The 18,092-nt window shown below is 54.8% G+C and overlaps 1 protein-coding gene across 2 annotated transcripts in view; it reads left to right on the top strand.

Moving 5' to 3' along the window:
* Micall2 (MICAL like 2) overlaps positions 1-18,092 on the top strand; it is a 29,184-nt gene continuing 11,092 nt past the window's right edge. Inside the window, exons 1-5 of one of the 2 annotated variants that reach the window (XM_052754247.1) lie at positions 1-299; positions 12,613-12,661; positions 15,949-16,090; positions 16,906-17,099; positions 17,778-17,893. In XM_052754247.1, coding sequence (XP_052610207.1) covers positions 157-299; positions 12,613-12,661; positions 15,949-16,090; positions 16,906-17,099; positions 17,778-17,893 — 644 coding nt within the window. In that variant the 5' untranslated portion in view covers positions 1-156. The remainder of the gene's footprint in view (positions 300-12,612; positions 12,662-15,948; positions 16,091-16,905; positions 17,100-17,777; positions 17,894-18,092) is intronic. The other variant, XM_052754248.1, reaches the window with a different exon arrangement.

An 18,092-nucleotide genomic window follows, 5' to 3' on the forward strand; every position in this document is an offset into this window, starting at 1 on the left:
CCGGCGGCCTCGCAGGCGCCTTTAGTGTGGGGCGCCGGTCGTGCTCTCTTCTTCCAACCGGGCTAGTGGTCGGCGGGTCTGGGCCTCGTCCGCTTCTCGGGCCCGAGCGGGGCCTGTGGCCAGCTCCTCGAGTCGCCAGCCCGGCCCGCCGCACGCATGGCGGCCATCAAGGCCCTACAAGAGTGGTGCCGGCAGCAGTGCGAGGGCTACCGGGATGTGAGCATCACCAACATGACCACTTCGTTCCGCGATGGCCTGGCCTTCTGCGCGATCTTGCACCGACACCGGCCTGACCTTATGTGAGTGTTCTTTGACCCCTCAGTCCGGCACCTCTGAGGTGCCGCTGCAAACGGGAAACTGAGGCCACGCCTGCCCTCGGATCCGGGTCAGAGTTTGCAGACACACCCCTCTCAGATGGGCCACCCGGGGCAGGACTGGGTACTGCAGGCGTAGTCCACTCGGTAGTCCCCAAGTCAAGTGGCCTCTGTGCAGGCCACCAAGTGCAGCTGGGCCAGGGGCCAGGACGTGGGCTGTCCAGCCGGCTTAGTCAGTGGTGACTCAGGGTAGCGTCCGCCTTTCCCTGGCTCCCTGAGAAAGGGCAAAGGAGCAGCTTCTGGGGGCCTTCTGAGACCCTGTACTGTCCCGAGGTTTGGCCCCAAGGTCAGGGTCACTTGAGGTGTCTAGCGGGAATACTGCTTCTCCCCCTGCTTGTCCGGGCATCTTTAAGAAGGCAGTCAAAGAGGGAAGTCCAAGCCTTTTAGCACCTTAGGGTTACGGGGGACCATGGAGCCTGGGCCACCATCCCTGCAAGTGGCAGGAGTGGGCAGGGATGGGGTCTAAAGCCTTCTACCAGAGAACAGCCTTGGCATAGGAAGTTGGGAAGCAAGCGGGCTCAGTCTTGTTGAGGGACCTTGGCCCACAGCTGAATCTGGTCTGTGAGTGATTCACTTAGCAAACACTTTGGCAGACTCTGTTACAGGGACTTAGGCTGGTGACCAGAGTCCTGGAATGGGACAAGATCACCTGTAGCCCATGCTCCTCTGAGAAAAGCTTTGTCCTGAGATATGGTAGCTAGAGTCAGAGTGGCTGGGAATGTTTCTCAGGGAGGGCTTGAGGCCAAGTGAGGCTCTAGGCAGCACTTGTGGAGCTGGCCTTATTCAGGCTTCTTGCTGTGCAGACAGGGAAACTGAGGCTCAGAAAAAGAAAAAAACAAAAACTCTCATTCAGGTTACACAGCATGACAACCAGAGCCAGGCCAGGTACCCCCTGGCTCCCTTGTGCCAAACTTTGCTCTGCTCGGAAAGTGAGAATCTTGAGCAAGAAGCAGTATTCTGCCCTATGGTTGTGAAATACATCGCCCCCCCTGCCTCTGCCCTGAGCTGCTTGGGTAGGCCCTGTGGCAGGGGCCTCAGTCACTCTCAGGGAGGCGTGGCAATTCAGTCACTCTCAGGGAGGTGGATGGTGTGAGTTCAGTGGGCCATCAGCTATATGGCAAGTGGAAAGCTTTGATGAATGTTGGACCAGGGATGCGGACCTTGGAAGATGGACTTAGCCAGGTCTCTCCGGGTGGTGCAGGGGGAGGCTGGATGCTGATCCAGAGCAGGGAGCCTAGATGACAGATTTTCAGATGGAGGAGTGATGGTGTTGGTGTTGGCTGGCCTAGCAGCCTCAGTTGGTAACGCGACAGGGGCAGGACCTTTGCAGATACAGTAGTGCCCACAGAAGAGGAGAGGTGTACACGCAGAGGTGCTTTTCTGTGTACTTGTGTGTGCGTGCATGTGCCGGCACCAGCAAGTGTCAAATATTTGCTTGTTTAACTGACAGTTACTGAGTGCCTGCTGTATACTGTGTAAGATCACCTTGGTACCCAGTGTGCAGGGAGCAACTTCCTGGTCTCAGAGACAGAAGTTCAAGGTGATGACAGGGAGCCAAGGGTCTGTGACAGGAAGGAGGCTGGAGGAAGAGGCGCCTGCTGAGCTCCTCTCTGGGTGGGTTGTCTCACACATGGCTGACTTCCTTGTTGGCTGTCCCGGCTGGACTCAGAGCTCCAGATGATGGACACGGGCTCTTAGTTAATGCTGTGTGGAAGCTGGAGGTGGCTAGAGCTCCACAGTTAAGGGCATGCTGCTGGAGCTCAGTAGATGTAGTAGAAGCTTGGGAGGAACCTCTGTGAATATGGAAAGAGTTTGGAAGTGACAGGACCAGGGAGTCCAGAGATGGAGACATGAGCTAAGGGACACCCTGAATCTTCCAGAAGCTGGGAGAGATAAGAAGGCCCCTTCCCTGGAGTAAGTATGACCCTGTTCCACCTTGACAGTGGATACCTGGCCTTTGGGAATCGGAGGACACATATTCCTTGGTGTGGACATCTGTAATAGCAGTGCTGGGAAAGGAATGGGGACTCTGGCAGAAACCACAGTGGTTGATGTGGTTCTCAACCTGTGGGTCTCGACCCCTTTGTGGGTCAAACGACCCTTTCACAGGTCATACATATCAGATAGCCTGCGTATCAGATACTTACATTACGATTCATAACAGTGGCAAAATTACAGTTATGAAGTAGCATCAAAAATAATTTTATTGTTGGGGGGGGGTCACCACAACACGAGGAACTGTATTAAAGGGTCGCAACACTAGGGAGGTTGAGGACCACTCTTCTAAAGTGTGGCTGAGTACAGGAGGGGGGGCTGCCATCTGAACCTAAGCCTTAAAATCCTCCAGCGTGGGCTGGCGAGACAACTCGATGGGTAAGGGGCTTGCCGCCAACCTGATGACGGGCCTTGGAGCTACAGGACTCACCAAAGACGGTCATTGTGTGCACAAGTGTTTTATGTGTCTCCTCCTCCAAATAAATAAATGTAAAAGGCCCCCAGCCTGTGTCCTGCCATGCTCGGGCCCAGGTGGTGGGTGGGGGTGGGGGATGTCTCACTGTAAAGCTGGGTAACTACCAGGAGAGCAGGAAAAGTGTGATGGACCCCAGGTACGGAGGGGCTGTCCTCTCTGAGGAGCCCTGAGGTCAGGCTTGGCAGGGGTGGGGGGCAGGTCCCAGCACCCCAGCACTCTAGTTCACTTCTTCCCCTGAAGACCCTCTGGCAGCAGGAAGGTGGATATCCTGTCTCCTTGTCTCCAGCGTTGCCACCAGGAAGTCCTTCCCTTTGTCTGACCTCAGAGGTTCCTCCTGCCTGCTGAGTGTGCTTCCTGTGGCCCTTGGTGGAGCGCAGCTGTGAGGGAGCAAGCCTGGGCATGGAGCCAGCCAGGTGGGGCCAGGCTGCAGGCAGGGAGTTCACGTGTGTTGTGTCCCTGACGTCCCTGACCCTCCCACATCGCTAGGCCCAGGGGACTGAGGAAATAGACTTTCCAGTGAGGCCACCTGGGCCAGCTCCCTGCCTCATGCCACGTGTCCCTGCTCCGCCCCAGAGCCTGGGTTTTCCACAGAATTTAAGGGAGCCTGCCCACAAGGACATTTCCGCAATGAAGCCAACCTGCAGCTGCCAGGTGAGGGCTGGGAAGCCACCCTGCACAGCAGCCCAGCCCACCTCTGGTCAGCTGCCCTGCCCCCAAGTAGGGAGCCGCAGCGGGGCCGGCTTCCCTTTGAACCTCACCGGGAGCTGCCACAGTGCTCTAGTTAGGCCATGGGGCCAGAGGCATAGTATCCTGTGGGTCTGAGCCAAGAGGTGGGGGAAGTTGCTTCAGGGAAGCTCCCCTCTGGCGGGAGAGCCCTGTGGGAGCCTGAAATTGAACTCAGGTTGTCAGACATGTATGGAAGAGCCTTTACCTGATGAGTAGTCTTGCCAACCTGTCTTTCTCTCTCTTTATTTTGTTTTATTTTATTTTATTTTGAGACAGAGTCTTATTATATAGCCCTGAAGACTGGGAACTCACTATGTAGACCAGGCTGGTTTTAAACTTGCAGAGATCCACCTGCTTTTGTCTCCCAAGTGCTGGGATTAAGGTGCGTGTTACCATGATGAGGAGACCATCTTTTTCTTTTGCCGAAATGGGGGGTCTCATGTAATCCAGGCTGGCCTTAAACTCAATATGTTGCTAAGGCTAACCTTGAACTCCTGATCCTCCTGCCTCCATCTCTTGAGTGGTGGGATTACAGATGTACACCGCTGTGCACAATGTATGCAGTGCTGGGGAGGAGTGGAACCCAGAGCTTCATGCATTCTAAGCAGGTATCCTGCCAACTTAGCCACACCCCAGCCCCAATGATAGCGTTCTATTGTTTATTTGGAGACTGGGTCTTGGAGACAGGGTCTTGATAAATAGTCCAGGCTGGTCTAGAGCCTACTGCATAGCCCAGGCTAGCTCAAACTTGGGCCAATCCTCCTGCCTTAGCCAGTGAATGCTGGGATTATAGGTACTCACTGCCATGCATGCTATAAAACCAGAGTTCTGTGGAAATTTCCAGCTCTTGGTCATGGGTGGGGTGACCTGAAGGTCCTCAAGGCCCCAAGGCCCCTACAGCTCTGGAAACTAGTGTTGAGGCCACCGCTAGAAGCAGCAGGTGGCTGAGGCAGCCTTGGCAGGGGTCCCTTGGGGGGGTGCCTTTGACTCTGTCTAGACTACAGACTCCCCTGCTGAAGGTCAGGGCTTTCACAGGGTGTGTGCCCTATCCCAAAGCTTCCCTGGCCAGAGCTAAGAGTGGACCAGGCAAGGCCAGCTTCCTTCCCTCCCACAAAGACTTCGGCCAGCAGGAAACTGCTTGGGCATAGAGGCCTTCTGTTCTCCAGCCCGAGGCTGGCTGCCCAGACCCCTGCCACTGCCTTCCGGGTAAAACTGTCCAGGACTGTGGGAGGGGGCTGCTGCCCTCCCAGGGGACAACCCAGCCGGGTGCTGGCCTTCCAGAGGCCTTGTTCCCTATGCCTGGTTCCCAGGCTCCTCGGAGGGAGGCTGGTCTCCTCCTCATCCTGCTCACTCCTCTTGGTTTCACACTCACCCTCAGCCCCTCTCCACTTTGGAGCTGGGGGCCTCTCTCTAGCTGTCTCTTCTCTTTGCCTTCTTGCCAGCGGGATTAACTCCAGATGTGCTGGATTTGCCTAGAGATAACGTTGAGCTGGGAATTCCCCTCCCAGCCTGGTGCCCACCCCTGCATATCTGAGTGTTCTTCCAGGAAATACAAGAAAGAGAAGTCAACCATGTGGGAACTAGAAAGGGGGGTGACTATTCCTAAGGACCCCCCCCCCCCAGGTGCTGGAAGGCTGGAGGCTGGCTTCCTCCACAGCTAAAGCTCACAGGGTGGGGGGGGCCGGGGGGCCGGGAACCCAGTTGTGTCATTGTGTTCAATAGATGGTGGCCTGGTTGTTCATGCCTCAGGCTATTCGACCATCCACACACTGGTGGGTAGCTCTTTACCCCCTAGTTTAATTTATTTGTTCAGTTTGTGATGAAATGAAATACGTTAGGGACTGGGGAGGTGTGGGCCCAGTTCAGTCCCCAGCACCCATGTACAGAAATCGGGGATAGTGGTGTGCACTTGTAATCCCAGTGCTGGGGAGGTGGAGACAGGAGACTGCCAGGACTTGCTGGTTAGCCAGCCGGTTCTAACTGGCAAGCTCCAGGCCCCAGTGAGAGGTCCTGTCTCAAAAATGGGATGGACAGATCCTGAGGAATGACACCCAAGGTTGATGTCCGGCCTCCATATGTGTTCACACATTCGTGCACCCACATGAACCCTTCACCCCCACGTACAGAAACACGAAATAAAGGAAAGAAGGGAACCAAAAGGAAGGGTAAGAGAATGCCAAAATCTTCCTTAAGATGTCTCCAACGAAGGAATCTAACAAATACGGTGCTGTGCGCTGCTGGTCCCAGCACCAAGACGCTGAGGCAGGAGGATCTCAAGTTCCAGGTTGGTTTGGGTGGTGGAGTAAGTAAGTTCCAAGCCAGCCTGAGCTGCTGTTGCATGCTCAGGGAGACTCAGTCTCAGTGAACTCGAGGCTGACAGCGGGGGTGGAGCTTTGTGGTAGAGACCGGCAGTGTGTGTGAGGCCCCAGGTTTGATCCTCAGTACTGGAAAGATAAGGGAAATTGGAGGTTTGAGATGGGCGTATGGGCAGGGCCCGTTCTCCGGAGGCTGTGGAGGGAAGCTTCGCTTATCTCTCTGTTGGCTCATGTACAGCCTGCTGCAGTCCCTCATGTCCTCCCACCCTCCCTGTGTGTCTCTGTCCAAAGTTTCCCCTCAGCACAGGGACACAGGCACCTGGGGTCAGGCTGCCCCAGTGACCCCTTGTTCACTAGATCACCTCTGTGATGACCCTGTCTCTAAGTTTAGTCATACTGGGAGGTCCTAGGGTACTATGAATGCATGTGTGCCTCCACGAGTGCCCCTGCACATGCATGCATGTGTGTGTATCATATGTGTGTGCATGAGTGCATGTACAGGGCATTGTTCTTGGACGCTAACCACCTTGTTTTTATTGATTGATTGATTGACTGATTAATTGATTTTGGTTTTTTGAGACAGGGTTTCTCTGTGTAGCTTTGGAGCCTTTCCTGGAACTCACTTCTGTAGCCTAGGCTGGCCTTGAACTCACAGAGATCCGCCTGAGTGCTGGAATTAAAGGCGTGTGCCGCCGCCGCCGCCGCCGCCGCCGCCGCCGCCGCCGCCGCCGCCGCCACCACCACCACCACCACCACCACCCAGCAATAAATGCATTATTTTATTCTATGTGTGTGGGTGTTTGCCTGCATGTATGTCTGTGCACCCACAGTTATGAGCCTCCATGTGGGTGCTGGGAATGGAACTGGGGTCCTCTGACAGAACAGCCAGTGCTCCTAACCACTGAGCCAGCTCTCCAGCACACATCTTTTAAAAAAGGTTTTTAAATTTTATTTTATGTGCAGGAATATTCTGAATGCATGTATGTCTGTGTACCATGTGTATACCTGGTGCCTGTGGAGGTCAGGAGAGGGCTTGGGATCCCCTGGGACTGGAGCTACAGATCATCGTGAGCCACCATGTGGGTGTTGAGAACTGAACTGGTCCTCTGCAAGAGCAATAAGTGTTTTCAACCACTGAGCCGGCTCTGCGGCCCCCACCTTGTTTTTGGAGACAGAGTCTCTCACTGGCCTGGAGCTCACTAAATAAGCTAGGAGGGTGGACCAGAAAGCCCCAGAAATCTTCCTGTCTCCACCTGCCCTGCACTGGAGTGCACACCACCACACTTGCCTTTCTACATGGGTGCTGGGGATTGAACTCAGGTCCTCATGGAGGCACACAGGCAGATATGGTACTCGATGAGCTGAGAGTTCTACATCTAGATCCACAGGCAGCAGAGACATTGGACCTGGTTTGAGCATTTGAAACCCCAAAGCTGCCTGCCTCCCCCCCAACACACCTCCTCCAACAAGGCCACACCAAGCATTCAGAGATATGAGCCTATGGGGGCCATTCCTATTCAAACCACCAAAAGTTTATTTGGCTTATACTTTCAGTACTTTCCCTGTGTTATTGAGGGAAGTCAATGCGGGGACCCAGAGGCAGGAACTGAAGCAGACACCATGGAGGAATGCAGCCATGACTTGCTCCCATGGCTTCCTCAGCCTACTTTCTTTTTCTTTCTTTCTTTCTTTCTTTCTTTCTTTCTTTCTTTCTTTCTTTCTTTCTTTCTTTCTTTCTTTCTTTCTTTCTTTCTTTCTCTCTCTCTCTCTCTCTCTCTCTCTCTCTCTCTCTCTCTCTCTCTCCTTCCTTCCTTCCTTCCTTCCTTTCTTTCATTTTTTTTTTTTTTGGTTTTTCAAGACAGGGTTTCTCTGTGTAGCTTTGCGCCTTTCCTGGAACTCACTTGGTAGCCCAGGCTGGCCTCGAACTCACAGAGATCCGCCTGGCTCTGAGTCCCGAGTGCTGGGATTAAAGGCATGTGCCACCACCGCCCGGCTCAGCCCACTTTCTTATAGCACCCAGGACCACCTGCTCAAGGTGTTTGTGCACAGCCCACATGGGATATGCCCTACCACATCAATAATTAATCAGGAAGATGTCCCACAGGCTTGCCTCCGGGTAATCTGATGGAGGCATTTTCTCAGTTTAGTTCCCTCTTCCCAGATGACCCTCACCTGTGTCAAGCTGACATCAAAACTAACTAGCGCAGCGACCGAGGGAGCCCGCCCAGCCTGGGCTATCCGACCCTGTCTCAAACAATAGCTTTGATGTACCCGCTGTAAGAACCAGTTTGGAATATGATGCTGGATCCATGCTGGGTGCTTGATGCTTTCTGGGAAGCTGGCCATAAAGGGCTTGCTTCCTGCAAGGATGGTCAGCCCTACTTGATGGGCTCAGTCAGAACGCCAGGCGTGGCTCACACCTGTAATCCCAGCACTTGGGAGGAAGAGGTAGCAGGTTCAGGAGTTCAGGGTTATCCTGGGCCACAAAGTGAATCTGAGACTCTCCTGGGCTGTGTGAGATCCTATCTCAAAAATGAGTTGAAGCCGGGCGGTGGTGGCGCACGCCTTTAATCCCAGCACTCGGGACGCAGAGCCAGGCGGATCTCTGTGAGTTCGAGGCCAGCCTGGGCTACCAAGTGAGTTCCAGGAAAAGGCGCAAAGGTATACAGAGAAACCCTGTCTCGAAAAACAAAAAACAACAAAAAAAAAAAAAAAAAAAAATGAGTTGAGTAGGAGCTGGCTCATCAGTTAAAAAAGCATCGTCTGCTCAACCAGAGGTTCAACTCCCAGCACCCACATGGCGGCTAACAACTGTCTGGAACTCCAGTTCCAGAGGATCCAAGGCCGCCTTCTGGCCTCCGAGGACACTGCACACACGTACACAGACATGTAGGGGCAAAGCACCCATGACATGAGAGACATACATATTAAATAAAAATAAGGCTGGGTGGTGGTGGCTCACGCCTTTAATCCCAGCACTCAGGAGGCAGAGGCAGGTGGATCTCTGTGAGCTGGAGGCCAGCCTGGTCTATATAGTGAGTTCCAGAACACCCAGGGCTGCTACCTAGAGAAAACAAAAAACACAAAAACCACAAAACCAATAGATAAACAAATCTTTAAAGCATAAATAAAGCTACCCAGAAACTCCAGGGCCAGGGAGATGGCTTAGTGGGTAAAGGTGCTTTCTACACAGACCTGGTGATCTGAGTTTGATTCCCAGAACCCACGTCCAAATGAAGGAGATGATCAATTCCAAAAAGCTGTCCTCTGATGTCTACGCATAGAAGGCAGACATTCCGCCCTCCACATCATGTTTACACACAGTACTAATGATGAAAAAGAATTCTAAGGTAGTTCTGATGGACTGCGCTGTTGGCTAGCTCAGGCCTCAGAAATTGAGGGGCGGACGTGCTACCTCCTGTACCCCGTGCCAAGGGGGACATGAGCTCAGGGAATGGGAAAGCAAAGATATATACATGTCCACTTGGGGACCTGAGTGTCCTCAGGGGACCCTGGCCAGTGTGTCAGGCAGAGCCAGGGAACAACTTGGTTTGAGGTACAGAGGCTGGGCCTGGTGTCAGGAGGCTGTGGTGACTGAGGGACTGGCCAGGGTGCTTCCATTTGGTCATGGAGACCGTTTGGGCCCAGGAAAGCAGTTCACACTTGCTCCCAGGAGTTAGCGGTAAATGAATGTGCCACCTCAATCTATGTACCATGCCCCTTCTCAAAGTGTGGCTGCACTGATGGGGCCTGGAAGACTCTGGAGTACCTGGAACTGTGGGCTAGATGACAAAATGGAGCTGCAGGGAGGCGCTGGGCCCCCTGGGTGTTCAGAGGCGAAAGTAGGAGGCTGGTAGCCGGCCTCTTCCTGCTCTGTTTGGAAACAAAACACAGCTTGTTGTCCAGCCTCCTAGCAGTAGCCATTTAGGTCAGTGACCCTGGGCTCTGGAGAAGGGCTTGTGCTTTCCAAGGGGTGGGGGATGGGAGAGACCCGTGTGGCTGGAGGACTCTGGATTGTCGGGTGCAGGCTGGACACTCACATGCCCGTCCTTGGATGGTCTAGGAACACCAGGGACATCTGGGGACAGGCTCAGGTGGATGGTGCCCACACAGGTGCATGGAGGCCACCCAGACTTCTGGGGCCTGACACCCGCCCTTCCCAGCTCTTGTCGTTTGTTGGCTTACCTCTCACTGTGCGGGTGGTCTTGGCATCTGGGACGCGTTATCGGGCGGAGGTGGTCCTGGCCGGAAGTGCTGAGAGTTTCCTGAAGGGCCGGGCAGCTGGCAGCTGGCTGGCTGGGCTGAAAGCTGAAGGGGGAAGTTTTGTAAAGAGGGAGGGGGGCCCACTGCAGCCCCCCACCCCACCGTGTGGCAGGTCTGAACAGTCTCCTTTTACTTGGTCTATAAAATGGGCTCGAAGCCTCGGCTTCTGAGGGGCCACCTCATAGTGTAGAACTGGGCAAGGCCTGACTTCTGCTGCCAGACTGGCTTCAGAGCTAGGCCGACCCAGGTCAGGTGGCTATAGGCACCCAGAACCTTCCTGCTTCATTGTTGAGACCTGCCTGTGTACTGGGGACATGACTGTCACATCTGATCAAGCAGTGTCCTGAACAGGACTCAAATTTGGGGCTGGGATGGAGCCCGGTAGTAAGAAGTGTTTTTAGCATGGGTGAGGCCCTACTCTGTCCCCAAAACTTCAAGGGAAGGGAGGGAGGAAGGGAGGGGGGAAGGGAAAGGGGAGGGAAGGGGAGAGGATGGACTGAGGAGATAGCTGAGTTGGTAAAGCATTTGCTGTGCATGCCTGAGGCCCTGAGTTCGAGGCTCAGAACCCATGGAAAAAGGCAGGTGTGGTGGCACACATCTATAATCTCAGGGCTGGGGCTATGGTGGTTGGAGACAGGAGGATCCCTGGAGTCTCCGGCCCTCCTAGCTGAATCACTGAGCTCCGGGTTCACTGGGAAACTCTCAAAAATTAAGGTGGAGAGTGATCGAGGAAGACAGGTGGTACTGACCTCTGGCCTCTACGAGCATCTGCTCACACATAAACGTACACACACACATACACAGAGGACCGAGAATACAGCACAGTACTATCATGTTTACCAAGCGTGTGTGAGGCCCTAAGTTCAATTCCCAGCACCAGAAAGAAAAGAAAAGAAAAGTTTGAGGCTTGGGCTGGCAAAAATGAGTCAGTGGGTAAAGGAGCCTGCTGCCGAGCCTGAGGACTTGAGTTCAATTAGAATTCGCATGGTGAAGAAGGGAACCAACTCTATCCTCCACACACGCGCACGGCACACCCACGCCCACGCACAAGCACACTGACTAAATAGATAAAATGTAATCAATAATTTAAACAGAAAAATAAGTCTAAGGAAAAGAAGGAGAATCCAGTCTCTGAAGCTGTGTTGTTCTCAAAGGCAGGGACACTGGGGTCCCAAGGGAAGTGGCTTGCCAGAGGCAGACACTAAGAAACAGGACTCAGTGTTTGGTCAGAGACCCTTCCTCTGTGCCAGGAAGCTTCTAGAACAATTTAGGTCACTCAGGTGGCAGCGGCTGCCTCCTGGGACCCACAGACCGCAAGCGGATGGATGGACAATTGCTTTTTCACCAGCTTCCCCAGAGATCCAAGCAGGCTCTGGCTGACCTGTCTTGGCAACATGGGGCCGGGTATGGCAGCTTTCAGGTGGGCCGGGGTGTGTCACGTTGGGTGTGTCAGGGCATGTTGTGGCATGTGCATGGAGTCTGGGGCCCACTGGGTAGCTGGGTGGGTGGCACCCTTGGCTTCTCCAGGGAAACTCTACTATCCAGGCTGCTTGGGGCACTACCTGGGGTACTTCCTAGGACCCCGTGGTCACCCATGGACTCATTTCTGAAGCCCTCCCAGGGACCAGGTGGGGCATCTGGGGAACACCAAGTCACACCTTCCCATGAATGAAAGATGGAATGGTTGACCCTTCCTCCTGCTGAGAGGTTTGCGTGTGCCCCAGGCCTCTCTGTGTTCACAGTGTTTCAGCACACAGGACCTGTGAGCAGTGAGGAATTATTTATGAGCTGGTCAGAACAGCGCCCCCTGCAGGAGGTGCCGCAGAATTGTAAGTGGTGACCAGATTGACATATGGGCAGAGTCTCCGGCTAGCCCTGTGACATTCCGCTCTCTGCAGATCAGCTTTGTTCCCCGCCTTAGGGCCTCTCGTGTTCGCCCCATGTTGTCCTTTCTCCGTTGGCCTACCCTGAGCTGTGTCTTAGCTGGACTGCCCTGGGCTGGTGGCTATGCCTCTCTGGATTTGTTTCCTGCTGCTTCTGATGGGGTCAGGAGTGGAAAGCAAGGACCCAGTCTCCTCCAGGGCTGGAGGTGGGGGTCGATCTGGGGGCCCACTGTGAGTCACCACTGCCCAGGATAGGAGGTAGTGGCATCTTTGTGGTCAGAGGAGGTCACAAGCCAGACCTGGCACCAGCCTGGCCATTGTGCCTTTGCTCAAGACCTGTTGAATTCGCGGTGACACTCCTGGCCTCAGTTTCCCCAAGATGGCCCCCGAGGCCCTGCTTCTTTCTTAGAGTTGAGTGGCTTTGGACATAAATGCTTTGAGACCTGCCTGTCCTGGAACTTGCTATGTAGACCAGGCCAGCCTTGAACTCACAGAGACCCATGTGCCTCTGCCTTCTGAGTGCTGGGATGAAAGGCGTGCGCCATCATCCCCAGCTTGACATAAGTGTTTTTATTTTCTAGAAACTTCAATGCCCTCCGGAAGGAAAACATTTACGAGAACAACAAGCTGGTGAGTTGGCTAGCTGATGCCCGCTGTCTGTCCTTTAAGCCCTCTGCCTCAAACTCCCAACTCTTATCTGAAGGGCCACTGCACCTCAGTGGAGTGAGCCTTCTGCTGGGCTATCCAGGGACCCCATTCTGGGGATTTGGCCTCCACACAGCTCCTCAGCTAGTCCCAAGCTGGGCAATCTGTGTTCTGAGATCAACGTTTGATCTTGGATCCTAGGCCCCATGGACTCCTCTCTTCCTCACTGGGACAGTGAGGTCCCAGGGAGTAGCAGCCAACCTCCTTTCTTTCAGAGCAAGGCCCCTGGAAGCTGTGAGAGGGTGGGTCCTGGGGATCCTGGGGGTAGGCAGGATCACCTTCCCTGGCCCCTTGATTCAAGACCTACTCTGTACTTCCATGTGCCAGCCTAAGTCACCCCGCTACAAAATATGCCCCACGCATGGTCCCTTGGACTAACGCAATCTGTTCTTACTCTGAGCCAAGCAGGGTCCGCATGGGCCCCTGATACTGGCATCTCTAGGGAGGACTGAGACAGAAGACATGAGATGCTTTACCTGCCCAGGTAGGGCAGCCTCTGTAACTTAATTAGCATGAAATACAGTTAAAGACTCAGTTCTGGGCCGAGTCTGGTAGCACATGCCTTTAGTCCCAGCCCTGGGGGCTGGGATATGGCTCACTGAGTAAAACTGCTTGTGGGGCAAATGTGGAAGACCTAAGTCCAGATCTCCAGAACTGCCAGATGAATGTGGCAGCTGGCCTGGAATGCCGGTGCATGGGAGGTGGAGACCGGGGACCCCAAGAGCAAGCTGTCTAGCCAGACACGCCCAGTTGGCTAACTTGGGATTCAAGCGAGAGACCCTGAATCAATACATAAGGTGGAGAGTGATCCAGGAAGACATCAGTGTCAACCTCCAGCCTCTAATACACAGGCACATAGTACACACACACTGCATGACATGTACACCCACACACATTTGAACATTTGTGCACATACTCCCCCCACCATGCATATAAAAAATAAACATAAGATAGAGAACACTTTCAGGGAGCGTCTGACCTTGACCTCTGGGTGCCATATGCATGTACGCATGCACACATGAACATACCCAGTCACACACACACACACTAGAGTCAGTTCATCGGGTGTTGGCTGCATTGCAGTACACTGCTCTAATAGCACTGGGTGAGAGGTGGGAGATGAGGCTGGGATGCACGGATGCCTCGGCAGATCTGTGGATGCTCTCAGGAAGCCATCTTGGGTGGAGTGACTGTGTGGACGACAGAGTGCTGGGCAGGACACGCAGTTGAGGAGCCAGGGAGGGGTGGGGTCCTGAGGCAGGTGCAGGGCCTGGTGGAGAAAGGACTTTGGGCTTTCCCTCCGAGCCAGTGAAACTGGACCCCTGGGAAGCGTGGACTGGAGGCTCTCCTTCTCCAGACTGCAGGAGAAAGGAATGTCCGGGGAGGAGGTCACACAGAGGGTACACATGGCCTTCAGTGGGAATGGCCTGATCCTGAGCCTGTTCTGTGGGTCAGAGGAGACCTGAGGCTTGGTATGAGTGTGGCATGGAGAGTGTGGCATGGAGACCCTAAGGGGCTGCCCACGTGGGAACAGTGTAGGGACCCCAACTTGGCATCCACGTGGAGGCCACACAGGCATCTGGAAGAAGAGCCTCAGTGAAGGAAGCTACAAGAGAGCCCTGTGAGTCACCGGGGACCAGGGCCAGGACGCCAGTGACCTCTGCCCTGAGCTAAATGGAGCTGGTGGAGTTTTACAACTTTTAGATTTTTATGTATTTTGTTTTTCAGTATTGAGACTTAAACCCAGGGCATACACACTAGGCAGGTGCTCTACCACTGAGCCACACCCCAGCCCCTCACTGGGAGATTCTAGGCAGGTGCTCTACCACTGAGCCACACCCCAGCCCCTCACTGGGGGATTCTAGGCAGGGGCTCTAATCCTGACCCATATTCTCAGCCCCCTTTTTACTTTTTATTTTGAGATAGTATTCGTAACTAGGCCTGGCTGGCCTTGAACTCACTCTGTAGCCCAGCATACTCTTGAGCTCATAATCATCCTGCCTCAGCCTCCTGAGTAGCTGAGATAGGCCTGCAGCCACGGTTGGCAATTTGAGAAGGGCTTGAGTTGGTGGAGGCCATCAGCAGCCTGAGGCGGGTCTCTCAGTGAGACCAAGAGTCAGATGGGGACAGGGAACACAGAGGGAGCCTGAGGGGTTACTTAGTGAGGAAAGCAAGTGGGGAGGGCCAAGCAAAGACATAAGTCAGGGCCGGGCGGTGGCGGCGCACGCTTTTAATCCCAGCACTGGGGGGGGGGGGGGGGGGGCAGAGGCAGGCGGATCTCTGTGAGTTTGAGGCCAGCCTGGGCTACAGAGTGAGTTCCAGGACAGACATAGGTCAGTAATTGAAGCCTCCCTGGGGCTTTGGTGCTGGAGGCGTGCGGCATCCAGTGAAGGTGGGAGAGCGCTGAGCTGTCAATCTACCCGGCTGGTATGCAGTAAGTGCTCTGTATGTGCGGGTTCCTGGCCTCCCCAGCCCAGTGCATCCTGTCTCCATCACAGGGATCAGCCACATCATGGACAAGTGGTTGATGTTTGGCCCAGCAGGGCTGTGGAGGCTCAGAGCTGTTTTCTAGAGTGGTAAGCCCCAGGGGTGGGGTGAGCACATACCCTAAGAGTCTCCTAGAGTCAGGCTGGGTAGGACAAGCCTGTACCACCTAGTCCTAGCTACTTGGGAGGCTGAGGCAGAAGGATCATGAGTCCAGGGCCAGTGCTAGCACTGGGGGTGTGGCTCAGTGGGAGAGCACCTGCCTAGAATCCCCCAGTGAGGGGCTGGGGTGTGACTCAGTGGTAGAGCACCTGCCTAGAGTCCACCAGTGAGGGGCTGGGGGCATGGCTCAGTGGTAGAGCACCTGCCTAGAATCCCCCAGTGAGGGGCTGGAGTGTGGCTCAGTGGTAGAGCACCTGCCTAGAATCTCCCAGTGAGGGGCTGGGGTGTGGCTCAGTGGTAGAGCATCTGCCTAGCAAGTTGGAGGCCCTGGGTTCACAGCACCTGCCCTCAACATAAAGCTAGCCCTCTGGGTCTGGTCTCCTGAGGAATATCTGTTGGGACATTGAACCTTTATACAAGTGGACACGATGAGCCTGGGAGGTCACTCGGGCAGGAGTCCTTGGACTTTTAGCCCAGGCTTCTTTGTATTTTCTCTTTCAGCTGGGCTGGTGGCCCAGCAATAGTTCTTTCCATTGTCTGTCCTGCTGTTTTAAACCCCTCTCCAGGCCTTCCAAGTGGCAGAGGAGCAGTTGGGCATCCCAGCCCTGCTAGACGCCGAGGACATGGTGGCCTTGAAGGTTCCAGACCGGCTGAGCATCCTCACCTACGTGTCACAGTATTACAACTACTTCCACGGCCGGTCCCCAAGTGAGTCCCTGTCCAGGAGGGCCCTCCCATGCCGGGTGCATGGTCAAGACTGCCGACGCATCAGGACCACCAGCCCATGCTGCAGTTCTTCCTCTTGGGCTCCATGCCCACCCTCAGTCCCCATGCCACAGCACTGAGCCCTAGGGTGGGCAGTGATGCAGGGAGTGTACCTTTTGGAGACTACTCATGTGGGTCCTCATAGCTGTGTCTGTTACCAAGGCGACCAGAGGCCTTTGTGCGAGTATAGAGTGAGGCCCCTGGGCTCCCTTATTCCCCACCTGGCCTGCCGGGGAACACTAAGGAAGTGCCTACTGTGTGCTCCTAGATGCACTGTTGTCCTGGTCTTTCTATCCTCAACCCCCAAGGTCTTAGACAGCTGTCAGAATCATTCGGCAGACCCTGGGTGACTCATGGTTAACTGTGGCGATGGAAGCTGTGTGGCCCAGGCAGTGCGGACAGACCGGGTCTTCACCCAGCCCATGAGTGGGGAGCTGTTTGGCTTCCTGCACCACATTCCTCTTTTAGCTTTAGAAATCTCCGGAATCCCCCTGGGCCGAGGGCCAGCCTGGAATGGTGGTTTGGAAACAGAAAAGTCCCTTTCCGTGACCCCAGATGGGGTTGTCGGCTGGGAGACGGGGTGAGGGCCAGGCCAGGGTTTGCTGGAAAGAATGTGCCCCGGGGCTGTCCTTACCCAGCTCTGCACCCCGCCAGCTGTCCTAAGAGGCCCATGCCTTTCACTGTGGGCTCAGGGACCTCTTAGAGGGTACGAGCTCTGGGTGAGACCCTCCTCACCCGTTTCCTGTGTCTCATGCCAGTTGGAGGCATGGCTGGTGTGAAGAGATCCTCATCAGACTCGACTGAAGAACATTCTGGAAAGAAGGTCGTGTCCCAGCCTGCCGCCAAGTTGCCCTCACCTGCTCCAGCCCAGAGGTCACCACTGTCTCCAGCTAGGACAAACCCCGTGGTTCAGAGGAGTGAGGGAGGCTCAGAGAGGCCATCCCCAAAGGCCGTAAGCATACCTTGGTTGAGTGGGCATTGTAGGGCCAGCTGTATACCCAAACACAGAGCTGTGTGGGGTATTCTCTTAGGGTACAGTACCCTTCCCCATGCTTTGTATCCAGCGCACCCACTGAGGTGGCTCTGCTGGGCTCCAGTTCAATGTGGCAAGCATTGTGAATCCCGTAATACAGATGGGTAAACTGAGGTCATCCAGATGGGATGGAGCTGAAACCGCAGACCTTTCTGGGCTGGTTTAGATTGTCATCTTTCCTAGATGGGAAGGGACACTGGGTAGGACCTTCCATCCCTGGCCAGCCCTGCAGTGCTGAGCTTGAGTGCCCTCTGCTGTTCTGTAGTGGTTACTCTAGGTTCCATGAAGCCAGAGCAAGGCCGACCTGGATGCTGGGGGAACTGGCCTGATCCCAGAGCCTGGCAGGGTAGCAGAAGGCACTAGGTTTTGTCTCTAGCCCCACACTGGGTCCCCAGGATCTCCGAAATCAGTCTCCTGCTCCCCGACAGGGCCGGTCTGGAGGTCCTGAGTGTGTAGCCATGCCCATGCCCTGGCTAGTGGCTCCCCAGGGTCTCAGTTCTCCAGCCTATAAAATGGGATCTGTTGGCCACCCCTGGGCTGAGGTGGGAATCTGGAACTGTCAGCTGCCCCTCAGCAGCTCCCGACACTTCCCTGCAGGCTCTGGGAACTGCGGGCAGCTCCGTCAGCAGCATCTGTGGGATCTGTGGCAAACACGTTCACCTTGTGCAGCGGCACCTGGCTGATGGGCGGCTCTACCACCGAAGCTGCTTCAGGTATGGTCCCCGCTGCATGTCTGGGTGCACACTTCCTGTTCACACACCTTCCATGGCTCCCACAGTCCTTCCGTCTGTCCTCCATAGGGGACAGCACTGCTGAACCCTAATGTCCTCCTCTAATGTCCCCTCAGGGTGTCCTGGACACACTGACTCAGTTTCCCTTGTTATCTCAGCCCTTTGTGTTTTTTGTTTTGTT

The sequence above is a fragment of the Peromyscus californicus genome, unplaced genomic scaffold, assembly GCF_007827085.1.
Source record: "Peromyscus californicus insignis strain IS unplaced genomic scaffold, ASM782708v3 Scaffold_2__1_contigs__length_46816999, whole genome shotgun sequence".
NCBI lineage: Eukaryota > Metazoa > Chordata > Mammalia > Rodentia > Cricetidae > Peromyscus > Peromyscus californicus.